General features: G+C 34.3%; 2 protein-coding genes across 2 annotated transcripts in view; one reads left to right on the top strand and one right to left on the bottom strand.

Moving 5' to 3' along the window:
• LOC113397838 (uncharacterized) overlaps nt 1-15,474 on the top strand; it is a 614,853-nt gene that overhangs the window by 8,066 nt on the left and 591,313 nt on the right. The window contains exons 2-15 of the mRNA XM_064216784.1: nt 174-331; nt 700-851; nt 1,317-1,445; nt 1,872-2,027; nt 2,585-2,689; nt 3,286-3,449; nt 3,779-3,895; nt 4,540-4,637; nt 4,879-5,018; nt 5,122-5,224; nt 5,957-6,072; nt 7,036-7,178; nt 7,552-7,660; nt 7,738-8,747. Of these exons, the coding sequence (XP_064072854.1) occupies nt 243-331; nt 700-851; nt 1,317-1,445; nt 1,872-2,027; nt 2,585-2,689; nt 3,286-3,449; nt 3,779-3,895; nt 4,540-4,637; nt 4,879-5,018; nt 5,122-5,224; nt 5,957-6,072; nt 7,036-7,178; nt 7,552-7,660; nt 7,738-8,747 (2,631 nt within the window). The 5' untranslated portion in view covers nt 174-242. The remainder of the gene's footprint in view (nt 1-173; nt 332-699; nt 852-1,316; nt 1,446-1,871; nt 2,028-2,584; nt 2,690-3,285; nt 3,450-3,778; nt 3,896-4,539; nt 4,638-4,878; nt 5,019-5,121; nt 5,225-5,956; nt 6,073-7,035; nt 7,179-7,551; nt 7,661-7,737; nt 8,748-15,474) is intronic.
• Nucleotides 9,837-15,474, bottom strand: part of LOC113397919 (uncharacterized) — a 52,896-nt gene continuing 47,258 nt past the window's right edge. Inside the window, exons 7-9 of the mRNA XM_026636451.2 lie at nt 11,268-11,364; nt 10,376-10,593; nt 9,837-10,006 (exon numbers count right to left, since the gene is read on the bottom strand). Of these exons, the coding sequence (XP_026492236.2) occupies nt 9,907-10,006; nt 10,376-10,593; nt 11,268-11,364 (415 nt within the window). The 3' untranslated portion in view covers nt 9,837-9,906. The remainder of the gene's footprint in view (nt 10,007-10,375; nt 10,594-11,267; nt 11,365-15,474) is intronic.

Below are 15,474 nucleotides of genomic sequence, written 5' to 3'. Positions count from 1 at the left end.
TGACAGAACTTGGACAAAATATATTTGATTAGTTTAAAAAATCGACAAAAACTGCTAAGTCACATTAAAAAACTAATAATATTACAACGTAGGAATCTTTAAGACCAACTCGTTCCTATTTATAATATGATGATCAGTAGTGGTTGACGTTGAAATTGATGAATTTGTTTCAGGTTTTGCTAACATTCCAAATGCGGGATCAGGGGACACTAGAACAGGGGGCAACAGGTCTGGGCTGATCAATGGCAAGCAAATGGAACTCCTTCTGCAGGATCCTGCATCGGAGACGAGTCTTCGAACCTGACCAGCTGAATACAGGAAATTTGAAGAGGTATTTTTGTCAAGCAGTTATTTCTGTGTTCAATGGTCGTTATCAAATGTTAATTGCCATCAGATACATAAGTGTTATTTGCATTGCAGATTATTTATTATTGAAACAAGTAATTATATAATATATGACATTGAAACATTACATTTTCTAATTTAGACGAGTTATTAGAACATGTAAAACTTAACCCACAATTGTGGATAGAATGCAAGCACCAATGTTACTTTAAGTTTCAATTTAGCGATTTTAGGCAACCTTTGTGTCAAGTATCGTGATTAGTGAGGACTCCGGTTAAACCCACTAGCCCAAAATGGTAAATATGTACCAGACTTTTACTGACTGACTTTTTAAAATGTCTTCTTATGTCACAGATGCCTCTCAGTATGGGACCTGACTGCGCTGGGCGTGGGCAGTTCACTCGGCGTCGGCGTGTACGTACTGATTGGCTCCGTAGCCCGGCACCTGGCTGGACCTTCCATAATATTATCATTTCTAATTGCAGCCGTTGCTGCGATATTTGCTGGTAATTTTATTTTAGTATGTAGTATAAATATTTGTTGTGTACAAAACAATAGATTGTCTTGTTCACCATACAAATTAGTGTTATAAAAAAAATAACTGACTTATTCTAACGCATTTGAGAATTAAGAAAACAGTATATCTAAAGACATATACTTTTTAATGGGAGCAGAACATCTAGCACATGTGGTTTTAACCTCTAATTCAATGCTATTGGCATTTCCAAGGTGACTTGATAACCTTTGCCAAATCTTTAGTATACAAAGTTAAGTATTGCCGTTTCGCGGTGGATTAAGTGATATATAAGTGTTCTCGAGTTAGAAGAATTCCTACCACGAAGTAAATCTTCACTTTTATTATTGGAGTGAACGGTTCTTGGCTAGTTGGTTCTTCGTTCTTCCTTCTGTGTTCACGTAGCTACTTTCCTTTTTACAGCAGTTTTAAACTTATATCGTTTTCTATGTCTCAGGTATGTGTTATGCGGAATTCGGCTCCAGAGTGCCCAAAGCGGGATCTGCTTATATTTACACTTACGTGACCGTGGGAGAGTTCGTCGCTTTCGTCATCGGCTGGAATATGATTCTTGAGGCGGTTTTTGGTAAACAATTTATTTATGAAAGGTTTCTACAATTATAAATTCAGACTATAACCTGCAATTAAAACTTTTTTACTTATATCTTTTTAAATTTTAAGTTTATGGTAAAAAGTTACATAAACATAATTGTAGCCACAACGATTTGCTACAAATTATGTATTTACAAATTTTCCGTACAATTAATAGTTTCGGAGATATGGTTAGAAATATGGTTCCACTCCTGTTTTCAAGATGGCGGGCGAGGGACAAGGGGCTAACCCCACAAACTTGGGGTTAAGTTTGTATTGACCCCCCCCCCCCCTACATGTCCCACAAATAAAATCGCGTCCTCTAGGAAATGTTCAGTCAATGTAACATTTCAATGGACTAATTCAAAAGTGCTTGTAAAAGTAAAGCTTGTAGAAGCATATTCTGATTTTGATTTTCCAGGCACAGCAAGCGTAGCACGTGGCCTCAGCATGTATGTAGACTCGATGACGAACAACACCATGTCAGTCTGGTTCGAATCGTTCGCGCCGATGTATTCTGCAAATTTTTCGCCGTATTTCGACTTCTTCTCCTTTTTCATAGTGATCATTCTAGGGGGTATGTAAGTTCACTTATTTTTCTCTTGTATTCTTGTTGTAAATATTTACAAAAATAATATTAATATATATATATATTCCGATATATAAATCCATAATACAGTAAATTGTTAGTTAGTCAATTTTATTGTAAATAACAAGTTACAATTACTTAAATAAGAATAAATTTATTTATAATAAATAAATATATTAAATATATTTATTTATTTATGTTCAAGTTGCTTGATCTTTTTGACAGATGAGCTAGTGATGGGAAACAGAAAATATTATATATAAATAAAACGATGGAATGCGTAATTCAAATTAGAATTTAAAAAAAATTTACCGTATTTTTCTAAAAATAGTTATACCGGCGAGACCCCAACCACTAGCCAAAAAAACCCCAACCAAAAGTAGCCCCGTTTGTAACAATAACTTAACAATGATCTTAAATAATATACGTGTTCACAATATTAATCAATTATCCAGCTTATAATATTTGAATAAATTAAATAAATATATATAATATAAAAATGTAAAAAAAAGCGTCCAAAGGAACATTATTGGTTGTTTTTTCAGTCCTGCTTGCTTTCGGCGTTCGCGAATCGACTCTAGTAAACAACGTGTTCACCGCTGTCAACATCGTGGTCATCTTGTTTATTATCATCGCTGGGGCGTTCAAAGGTTAGTTGAAGTAACCGTCTGTTACAATCTGGTGCCCGCTTCGGATGCACAACTCGGGCATGAGACCCAAGTACCGACGTCGCGGCGATGATCGACAGATTTAGAGAAACATGACACCTGCCACGCACGCAAGTGTTAACCCACGTGTCTTTTAGGGGACGCCCTTAAACATTTCAAGACCTTTAACGTTCTGCGTCGAGTGTTTAGTTCAAAACGGATTTTTCCCTTTCTGCCATCATTGATTTGATTTTAGAAAAAGAAGAAATTGTTTAATTAAACAATATTTATAAACAAACGTCCATTTTTTAAGTAAATATGTGTAAAATTCACGATATGTTATTTTTTTGATACGCCCATTTAAACCAGCGTTTTTTCATTTCAATAAAACATAAAATCTAATATACACATTTAAAGTTCAATTTTTTCATACAATCAACTATACTAAAATTAATTTTACTTGGTGGTAGGGCTTTGTGCAAGCCCGTCTGGGTAGGTACCTTATGATCGAAGGAGCACATACATTCTAAAGCACTATTGTATGATGTATCTTTGTTATGTACATTGATTGATATGATATATTTATTTGTTTTTCACAGCGGACGTCAACAACTGGAGCATAGCACCGGAACCCGCACAGGAGAACGAGGATCGCGGCGAAGGTGGATTCTTTCCTTACGGTGTGTGGGGGATGCTAAAAGGTGCAGCGGTGTGTTTTTATGGCTTCGTGGGTTTTGATAGCATCAGCTCAACTGGAGAGGAGGTTTGTATTCACTACATGTGAGATGTAAGATCAACAAATTCGTTTATAGCTGGACATAAGGACATTACACACAAATTAAAACTAAAAATATTTAATGGACAGGCGAAAAGTTTTAAAGCAAAGGGTGAAATAGAAAAACTGAATAAAATAAATGGTTTGTGTGGATTTGCATATGACTTTTACGAAAGAAAAAAAAAATTGGTGACAGTGTTTAGTTTTTCTGGACAAAAATATTTATATATTGAAATCATAGATGTTTTAAGATTTAAACTTGCTTGTATAAACCTACTTAGATAATGGATTGTAATTTGTTTTGGAAATGTTTTCAGGTGCGGGACCCGCGTAGAGCTATCCCTTTATCAATAATGGGGACCCAAATGATCGTGTTTGTGGCGTACGCAGCCGTAGCCACGGTAGTAACGATGATGATGCCTTACTACTTGCAGGTATTGTGTCATTTTGAACTCTATTATTAGTAAAGGAAAGATTGAATTTTGCAAAACAAATGATAAATGATCCTAATAATCGATTCCGTTGGTAAATCTTAAGACGCCCTTTAGAGTAAATCCATATTTTCGTATTTGAGGTGAGGTTCATATAAAAAGAGCGTCATATGGAAAAATACTTTTATAATAATATTTTTTTGCCTTTCCTTTTTTGTATTTTTTGATAAATTGTGCCTGTTTTGATACATGACTCTGGAAGTCTCTTCCTCGTTATTACGGCAACAAAGGACAAACAAAGAGAGATTTTTAATGGTACATTCGAATTGGGACGGATCTACATCCTTAGTGATAATTATTGCTCATACTATAGTAGATCTAATCAATAAAAAAGAAAACGCCTTATTCATAACTTTATTTAAACAAATTGTATATTTGACAAAACAGAACCATAAAAATTATCGGGGCTCAAATATTCTACTGATATTCATCAGAACGAAACAGAATCTCTTTCTCATTTCATCATTAAGATGTAAAAAAAATCTTGTCTTGAAGACGTTATGTTTCCAATACGAGTAGGTTGATTTTGAAGATTTAAGGTTCTTTAACAAAAACAGTGAAATAATTGAATTGTATGGCTGTTTCAGGAAAAGGTCGCTTCCGTCGCAACCTCGTTTACTTACGTCGGCATGGACTGGGCGCGCTGGGTGGTTACGGTTGGCGCTATAGTAGGGATCACTGCTAGGTATGATAGATTAATACTCTTCAGTTAGTATAAAGTAAGACATTATACATATATATATATACTTTGAATGAATACTTAAGAGTCGTTTAAGTATTTTGAGTAATACTCATGTCTAAAGTTTCTATTAAATATTGTTTTAACCAGTACGAAAAGCGTCCTCTTTTAACAAAATACCTAGACAAAGTAGTCTCATAAGTGTGTTCAAATCGAATGTGTCCATAACGTTAATGTTTTCTTGTAGTTTGTACGGTTCCATTTTCCCCTTGCCTCGCTTGCTGTATTCGATGGCATCGGACGGTCTTCTGATGCATTGGTTTGCGCGTGTGACCACTAAAAGGAAATCACCAATGATAGCCACATTATTGTCAACTGTTATTATAGGTATGTAGTACCTCTTTATTGATACTAGTAGAGTAACTTGCATTTTTATATTTAAAAATATGACATAAATTTAGTTACGAGTATATAAATAATGTTGTTTCAGCTATTTTAGCAGCGATTTTGGAACTGAACGAGTTAATTTTAATGATGTGCATTGGAACTCTGTTATCGTACACCGTAGTCGCGTGTTGCGTTATAATACTAAGGTAACTATCTATACTATAGTTTACTATCTTATTGATATCTTTAGATAATAGATTGAAACAGTGTCAAATGTTCGGAGATATCATTTTGTTTCAATGAATAATGATACAAGTCGATAGAAGAAAATATTTTGGAAAAAATGTTTACAATGGTTGTGTGATTTTATTGTCTCGTTAGAGTAGAGCTTAGATTATAGTGCTACAAATTCTGTTATTTTAGTTTTCGACTTCGTAAAGTCTATACATCCTCCTGGGTCACGGTATTCGTTTCTATAAGATTCCTCATGTCAAAAAACATTGATAAATAAGGCATATAACACAATACAAGATTATATTATTGATAAAAAAATGTTGACTTATTAGTATTTGTTGATTTCTTAGCAGGATATACATGTGAATTTAATTGTACTTTCTTGGCATACCTACTCTGTGATTAAGATGGTGGATAATAGTAACTTCTGAGTTCTTTTGCTGTTTATACTCAGTAAAATGTACTTTCCAAGCCGGTGGTGACATTACATTTAATCCAACACGATAACATGATGATTCTAAAGTGCTTCTTTGTTTCAAAAGCCTACTTGAATAAAGAATATTTTAAATTTGATTGGTTAGGAGGTCTAAACATTTTAATTAAAAATTATAAAAAAAAACACGTCTTTATCTAAAGACGAAAGAATATTATCATTAGTATAAATCTATTACTTTTTTTTATAAATTTTTCTGTCTCATTTTCAGATATCGTTCAGCGAGTATATCAGAATCGAGTTATGTCAAGCAGATGTTCGGTCTTGGTCTCAAGGCACCGACTAAAGCCACAGCATCCATAATGAATACTTTGCTCATATTATTTAGTAAGTCGAATAAAAAACATATCGAACTGTCTAATATCTTTGGATGGTTTCTTTTAAATTTTATTACTAAGCACAGTGTTGGTTAGTAAGTATTGACCACTGAAACCAATTGTTATCAAACAAGCAGCCATAAGCGTATCAAAATTTAAATCGACTTTGTACGTTAGTGAAAAACAATATAATATTTCTTAATTAGTTAAATAAATCGATATTCAACCTGAACACATAATATGCAATACATGCAATGTTAAAAATTGTTAAGTTCGCTAAAAAAGAGAGTTCCAGGCGTCAAATTGTAGTATTATAAATGACGCAGCCAATGAAAGTTTAATTAACCATTCAATAGGGTGTTCAGGCATTCCGCTTGTATATTAATCAAATAAACCTGTCCTATGAACGCAAGATGTACTGGCTGAATGTCATTAAGGCCGTTTAATAAATAAACCAACCACTCTTGGGCTAAAAGATCCTCCCCATTTAAGGAAAAATGTGGGGATTACTGAACCATTCAGCTCCCATGCGGGTTGGTGATTAAATTTGTGGCATTCGACACATACAGGTTTCCCTTCAGAATGTGTAACTTCACCGCCGAGGTGAGATAAAATTAAAAATAAGTACAAGAATATTAAGTGGTGCACCCCTGCGTTTGAACCCAGTGCATTATTTGACGTGTTCTTGCTGGACCATTGCGGCTCACTATCTCTGTAATTATTTACTTGAAAATTATTTTACACGTGCCTACAGGTGACAAATGGCGGTCCTTCGCCGGGAGTGTTCGCCTGTTTTGTAACGGTTCAGATTCGAACATTACATAAATGAACGAGAAGAATTGAGATATGTAAGATAATGCTCAAAATCGAATCTTAAATTGTTAGAGTATAGGAGAGCACTCCGGTGAGGGACCGCCTTTATATAGGCTATATATGCGTAACACGTCAATGTGAATATAAATCTTCTTTGCAGTTTGTACGTGTGTAACGTCAGGTCTAGTGATCCATCACGTTGAATATCCTATCGTGTACCTAGCAATACTACACTCAATAGCGTTGTTTCTGATCATCGTCATGACAATGCAGCCCCAATTGAAAGAGGAGTTGACATTTAAGGTTAATTCATTTTACATATTACGCCACTTCAAAGTTTCTGTCGTCCAAATCAATATAAAAAATTGTAGTATGAAAATATTACATAGAAAACAAGTCTTAACGGTTGAATTGACACCTCTTGTGCATTTTCAAACAATATTTTTAAGGTTGGTTATTATGGTAAAATAACTAAATAATCGTCGAAATCTAACTGCACTCGACCATACACACGGAACCAAATGATTTCAAGTATTAAATAGTCAAGCTTAATAATACTTATCAACATTTAAATTTATGTTATATTGATTGAAATCAAAACCGAAAATTAAACGGCGAACTAAAAAGCCGGCATATTTTGGGCAAATGTTTCAATTATCAACATTTTACGTTACAGACTCCCTTAGTACCCCTTGTGCCATGTTTAAGTATCTACGTCAACATTAATTTAATGATGCTGATTAAACTGCAGACGTGGATTCGCGTCATAATTTGGATGGCGATTGGTATGTTAAACTTATCCATTGTCGAGTTACCCACTAAGATTTAAAATTTAATTTAATTATATTAACGTCTGTTTCAGGTCTACCAATTTATTTCCTATGCGTATATTGTTATAAGCAAAATGTTGAGGATAATCTTCAAGATAACATTAATGCTTCTGTAAATATGAATGTGAACGGGAAAGCACCGGTTCAAATATATGTTGTGTCACCGACGCCTCCTGATACTATATCACGTAGTAACAAAGGAGGAGATCAAATTATAGAACAAGATGATCGAATACAAGTAATAGATGAGAAATCACAAGAGGATATCGTTATTAATAAAGTTCTGTTTGTAACTGAAGAAGTTATAATACAACATGCTTATTACGAAGATAACGAAGAGAAAGAAGCTAAGATAATAGATTTGTTGGATCAAGTTTTGCAAGCGGAAGAAGATTCTTATGCGAAAATATTGAGTTTAAAAGAGAGCAATGAAGAAGAAAACGTTACAAAAGAACAAGAAAATGTTACTCATAGAAAATCCTTGAGTGAGTTATCTGACGCTGGTTCGGATGCATCTATGGGTAATCAAGTGTTATCTAAATATGATGTTATCGCTGAAGTCCACAGAGAAGATTTGCCAATAGTTAACGAAGAAGAAGAAAGAAGCGATAGAGAAGAAACTGAAATAAATCAAGAAAATGACGACATAATTGAATACGAAGACAATACTGCTTGTAATGATAGTGATACTAATTCACAAACTGATGAATCTGGATACTCAGACACTATCGATAAAACAGTGCTCTGCGAATCTGTTGATAATTTAAAAGACGACGAACCAAAAATACCTGTTCCACCGCCTTTAGACGAAAACTTTTTTGCGAATCCATCTTTCAAAAAATCCTATACTATATCAGTGAGGCCACCTAAACCTAGAACAGGAGATTCAGAAGAAGAAGGTAAAATCATACCTAGAGCAAGTGTTCAATCTAATTCTTCTTATGATGATACACCGATGGTGTTTGGAAGTGATAAGCAAATGAATTTTATGTCGAAATTGAATAATATATTTCAAAATAAAATAGCGTCTGAAAATGACGAACAAACTCATAGAAGAAGATCTAATTCTACAGGTAATCCAATCGACACCGAACTTGCGTCTTATAAAAACCGACCACCAATATTTTTCGACCTGAATAAAGAAATTACATCACAAAAAGCGGCACACAATTTACGTCCTGTAAATGTAGAAACTATTAAACAGCAAGAAACCGATGATGAGGACACAGACACGAGTCTAAGTCGAGAAGATTTAAAATCAAAATTAGAGAGTTTATTCGCAGCGGGAGGTCCAAAGTTGTCTAAGTCTAGAATAATGAAATCAAATCCACCGACACCTGAAGAGTCCTATCAAACCGATACATCTAGTACTGAAAGCATACCAAATATGCCCAAAATAGAGAGAAACGATACGTTAGGAAGGCAAAGGACAAAGTTTGGTGAAGTTTTGAATTCATTTCGATTAACTCTAAACAAGGATGATAACGTGTGACCGACGTTAAATACAACGAAACAAAGAAATACGTGGACGAGAGGTATATGATATGAGATTCGGGTGCATGAACCTAGTCTTACGTATAAGTGCCTTACGAAAAAGTACTTTTTAAATTGATACTTAATATTACTATTTAACAATCGAATTCTAGTTAAGCAAGTCAAATTTTCGTAACATCAGCTAATAGAACCATTAAATATTGTAAAGACTGAAGTTTCATGTAATAATAAAAAAATCTGTTAGTCTTACCCTATCGTCATTTTTACATTTTTACATTACATTAGCAGCCTGTAAATTTCCCACTGCTGGGGTAAAGGCCTCCTCTCCCTTTTAGGAGAAGGTTTGGAGCATATTCCACCACGCTGCTCCAATGCGGGTTGGTGGAATACACATGTGGCAGAATTTCGTTGAAATTAGACACATGCAGGTTTCCTCACGATGTTTTCCTTCACCGCCGAGCACGAGATGAATTATAAACACAAATTAAGCACAGGAACATTCAGTGGTGCCTGCCTGGGTTTGAACACGAAACCATCGGTTAAGATGCACGCATTCTAACCAATGGGCCATCTCGGCACTTATTTCGTTTTTAGTTTACCTTTAAGTATATAAATTATGACTTAGAATTAAACAATATTGATAAGACAAATAAATTTATTAATCAGAACTGAACGATTGTTTTTATAGTTATCGAAAGGTATCATTCTCAGCGTGTCTCATTCTCGTAAAAACTCTTAACGTAATGATGTAGTTCCATCTCTTTGGCGCAGTTTAAAAGCAAATCGTCAATAATTTGTTCTGATACACTGAAAAAAATTAAATTTCGAAAAGAGAACATTACATCGCGTAACAAATTTTACATCTTAACGAGCATTTATATATTGTCTTTATTTTTACATTTTTATTTTATTTGCTTAAATAAGAATATAAATTCAATTAATCGGCTTCCTCGATGGACGCGGCTGACATTTTTACCACAATTTTAGAAATGCAATTGCTAGCCGCATTTCAAAATGGGAAATCATTACTTGTGACCGATCACGATTTTGATAATTATAATAAAGGATTCCGTCGAAGGACCTTCGTCTCCTAAGGTCGATTTAATTTTAAACGTCTTTACCAAAAATTATTATAAAATCTTACTAATCCCATAAGTACCGATGGTTTTTTATTACCTTCCAATCTTCTCCCACGGTTTGCCGATATCGCTGTTGGCATACATCGTGCTGGTGAGCATGTGCTGGACAAACTTGGTCCTGTATTGAAATAAATTTTCCGTGACACGTTCCGGAATGTTGAACGACATTCGCAATCTCTCTGCATCCTTCACAGGCACGACTGTTTTCGGGAAGAGTGCTTTCGGCGTCTTCTTTTGAATTGTTTCTTCTAATATCTAGAATAGCGATTCGTGCGTAAAAAATATTTATTTGAGTTTATTTTTCTTTTCGGGTAAATTGGATGAGATTACTCAGTGGTAGAACGCGCGTATCTTAACCGATGATTGCGTTTTCAAACCCAGGCACCGAGCACCAAGCACCACTGAATTTTCATGTTCTTAATTTGTATTTATAATTCATCTCGTACTCGGCGGCGAAGGAAAACATCTCGAGGAAATCTGCATTTGTCTAATTTCAAAGAAATTCTGCCACATTTGAATCCACCAACCCGGAGTAGCGTGGTGGAATATGCTCCCAACCTTCTCCTCAAAGGAAGAGGAGGTCTTACATGTTGTAGGTTAATAATGACAAATCCATCTCGTATTCCTCTACTATAACATCAGTGTCAAAACATATAAATAGTTTAGAAGAGTAGATAATTGAGTATGATTTCTGTACATTTATCTTACTAAGACAATTCAAATAGTGTTCTCAAAACAAATAAACACCTGATCATCAAACGGATTAAGCTTATAAATTTTATATTCAAATACATCAATTACACGAAATTCCTCATAAAATAAACACTACACATTATGACTTGTATCACACGTTACTATTGTACCATCGACATGTAACTTAACGTGTCAACATGCAAGTCCACCTATTCTATAACATAAACAGAAGATACCCGAAGTAACTGAGGAGTGCTCGGCTGTCGCGGACTGCTTCCGGTTACACAGAACAGCTGCGCGTTCTTAGCACCGATCATGCGTTCGTTTCTGCACCTGAAATATTATTCGATTTAAATCATCGAATATAACTTTTGATATTACATACTATATACTCGAAATAAAAAAAAAATACATATAAATATACTTTATTTAAGTTGGCTTTTACAAGCACTTTATATATATATTAAGTGAAGCTACCACCGGTTCGGAATGCAGATTCTATTGAGAAGAACCGGCAAGAAACTACTGATGATGTAAATGAGAAAGAATATAATTTTTTTCTCGATCACGTTCGAACGAATAAACATATTCTAATTTAATTTTGAAGAACGATAAATAATATTAATATGTTATTTTGTGCCATAGTAAGCCTTTGTTGCTATTTGATATCCCAACAAATAATATACCGAAATAGTTTTGTTTTTAAATTAAATGTACACATAAGCACGATTGAGACAAGAAAGTGAGATTTGTTTTATTATTGCTTCTATTTCTAATAATACATGCATTTCAAGCGTTAAAAAAAACGGGAAAATTCTAGACACAACTAATCAGATAAAACCTTAAGAGGGACGTAAATCACAACTTTTTTATATGAAAAAGATGTTGATGTATTTTTATTTGCTCAATGATTAAATTATCTAAACTATCATGTAACTAGCTGAAGCTGCGACTTTACCCGTGTGTAATTTATAAAACTTCACCAACAGTAAACAAACCGTCAAACATTTTACCTGCTCCCGCCCGTATTAAAAAAAGTAGCCTATGTAAAGGATCCGGGTTTCAGACTATCTTTATACCAAATTTCATCTAAATCGGTTCAGCGGGCTAAACGTGAAGAGGTAACAGAGAGTTACTTTCGCATTTCATAAAAACATGTTATTTGCGTTTGAAAAAAACCTAGTTAAACCTTCTCCAAACCGCGTTGGATATTCTAGTATAAGTTTCATGTAAATTTAATATAAAAAAATACAAAGTGTACATCCTTTTATTATATATACTGACATTCGTATCGACAACGCTTATAGTACAGACTCCGAGGGTGGACCCCCCAAGGGCGTGTCGTCTAGACGACATCAAAACCCCATTTATAACTTAACAAATAACACTTAAATATGGTATAAAATAAGAGTAAGATGAATATTAATCTAAGGGATGTGATAAATTATACCCCAAGAGATTTAGGATAGATAATATTCGCCTGCGAAAAGACTCGAACTTGAATTGAACTTGATTTAGGCTATTGGTCATAAGTTCCATTCGATTATTCTAACATTAAACTCTGCGACTACCGCGCTATGAGTTCAGACAGTTCTTATTTTCATGATCTTATTTAATTTTATAGTTTTTTTTTTTATAAATTGAGCGATTTTCATTTAGCTTATATATAAGCAAACTATGGACTAATAGTTACATCGCACTGGGATTGTATGGCTGCACCGTAAATAAAATAAATAAATAAATCTGTATCCGAAAAAAAAAAATATGTTGTCATAAAATTCCCAACTATCATATAAAATTTTACCAAAAAAAAAAACTACTGCGAAGACTAAAATAATAAGTAGAAAAAAATAAAATCAGTTGCATAATAAATTGTAATCCCTTATTTTTTATATATACGTATATTAAGGGGTTATTTTTTTAACAGATATAAATGAACCGGGAACAGAAGTAACCCACACAAAATAATAATTTCAAACAATTTAGAAATAACGCAATTATAAGGTAACAAACAAAAACAAATACTACCGAATTGAGAACCTCCTTTTTTACGAGTCGGAAAAATTTAAAAATTCAGCATGTATATTTGGTGATACGACTTTGTGCGAGCCCGTCTACGTAAGTACCACCCACTCATCATTTATTCGACATATACTCCATATTATATTCTTCTAGTATATTCTACATATACGAGATGTATATGTAGAATATACTAAATAATATAATAAATATAATATAATAAATAAGTTAAAAGATTCAAATTTTATACGGCACCAATGTATATGAACAGTGGTGACCACTTAACATCAGGTTGCTCATTAGACCGAGCTTCGAAAGATGCAATAAATAAATAAAAAATCGGCACCAGTTTACAACAATCCAAGCTTATTCAAGAAAGGCTGCCCTGAGAAAAATCGACGTGGACCTTATCAAGCATCATACAAAGCATAACTTATATATATATAACTTATCTATCTATATCTATAAACGACTCTTATCATACCGACATGACCATAGACCACCACAGCAAGAACTAGTTTCATCCTGCCTAGACAAATCGCTGCCATCGGATTCTAAATATACTCTTTTGATCTAGAATCAGATTAAGAAAATCTAGGGTTACAGAGTAATTTGAAATAATTTTCCCAATGCATTTTAAATTGCGACGACCTCGCACTGATGATGTCATCGTTTTCAACTGATAAACTTCATGACAGTCAATTTCTCAAAGATTAACTAATAACCCGAACCGAAGTACGAGAAGAAGTACGCCCACTCGTCAAAAACTATTCCATTATAACTACATAACACAAATTTTTTTAGACATAAAATTACTTGTTGGTTAGACTTCGTGCAAGCCATCATTACAAGAGTTCAGTATATTGTTACCTAATTGAAAAATACTCGTACACTTATGTAGTTAAAAAACTATTTCACAAAAGCCTCTTGTTTGATAATTTTTTTTTTGTAATGCTTGTCACTTTTGTACCACAAATCGAATCGGCGTTCCTCAATTTATATTATAAACAAAACTACATCATTGTCAGGCGTATACATTTTTAAGCCGTCCAAGCATTCCAAACACAAACTAAAGTTTTGTTTTGTGACGTCACAACGCCTTAATACGCGGTGCGTTGCACGTCGAAAATTGCAGCGTTGGAGTGGACGGTACAATGCCTCAGCACTGTTATGTGCGCCCGTCGGCCCGAAAAATAAACTATCGCCAATTCAGAGAACCTTCCAAAAACCTTATTAGGTACTCATATTCAAATCAAATCAAATGTATTTTATTCATGTACACTTTATAATAATTTTTGAATCGTCAATATTTCAACTGGTAGCGTTACTGGTAGACTTGGTAGAGGAGCAGTCTCCAGCGAGGAGAAACGGCATAGTTGCTCTTTTCAAATAAACCAGATTTACAACGATTTTTAGTATTAACTGTTATTGATCTTAACCAGTCCTATGTTTGAACTCGAGCTTGAATCCAAGCATATTTATTAACAATATTAAACAATTAATATTTACGTATACTTACAAACTTGTAATGTCACGAATATATTGATTGAAGTGAAGCAAACGCCATAACATATTTCTTGTTTAGAGATAAGTCACGCTATGAGCCCACCCCATTGTATTAATAGATTTCATAGAACGTTCTAGACTTCGAATCCCCCTCGACCTTGACCTTGAACACTATACAGACACGGAAGATGTTCAGATAGGGCGGAGATGGTACGGGGTGGAACCGATAGAGTGACCACACGAACGCATGTTTTTACATTAATCAATAATGCATTTTCAAATGTAAATTGTCATAATTCTTGAATTATTTTTAAATTCAAATTTAAATAACCAAATGATTTGTATCTGATCTAGACATATTTTTATAAAACATCGTTACAATTGTCACATACAGTTGTAATGGTTGGAAGTTAAATATTTTTTTTATTTATTTACACTCATGCATAATAGATTTTTAAATATAGAATACAAAATATATAAAATATATTTAAAAATATAAAATACAGAGGCCAACCAGTGGCGGGAACAAGGTCCAAGCCACCAGTGGTCAGGGCCCCAGAGAGAGGAACTTCCTCACAATACGCGCCGTGCCGAGGAGTACTGCCTTCTGCATCAGGCCCTTGACCCAGCTGCCTAACGAGAGCCTCTTAAGGTGTTGGTCGAGGCTCTTGGCCATTAGGCCATTCGCTGAAACGACTATCGGCACAATAACTGCTGTATCCACATCCCACATGTCGACAACCTCGTGAGCTAAGTCAAGATATTTTATTTGCTTATCCTTCTCAGCCTTCACGAGATTCTCGTCATGAGGGATGGTGACGTCAATAATTATCGTGCGGCGCTCTGACCGATCTATCACCACTATATCAGGCTTGTTGGCGACAACAGTCCTGTCAGTGATTATAGATCGGTCCCAGT

Source organism: Vanessa tameamea, chromosome 13 (assembly GCF_037043105.1).
Source record: "Vanessa tameamea isolate UH-Manoa-2023 chromosome 13, ilVanTame1 primary haplotype, whole genome shotgun sequence".
NCBI lineage: Eukaryota > Metazoa > Arthropoda > Insecta > Lepidoptera > Nymphalidae > Vanessa > Vanessa tameamea.
The sequence above is the reverse complement of the archived record's forward strand: the minus strand, read 5'-3'. Positions and strand labels throughout refer to the sequence as shown.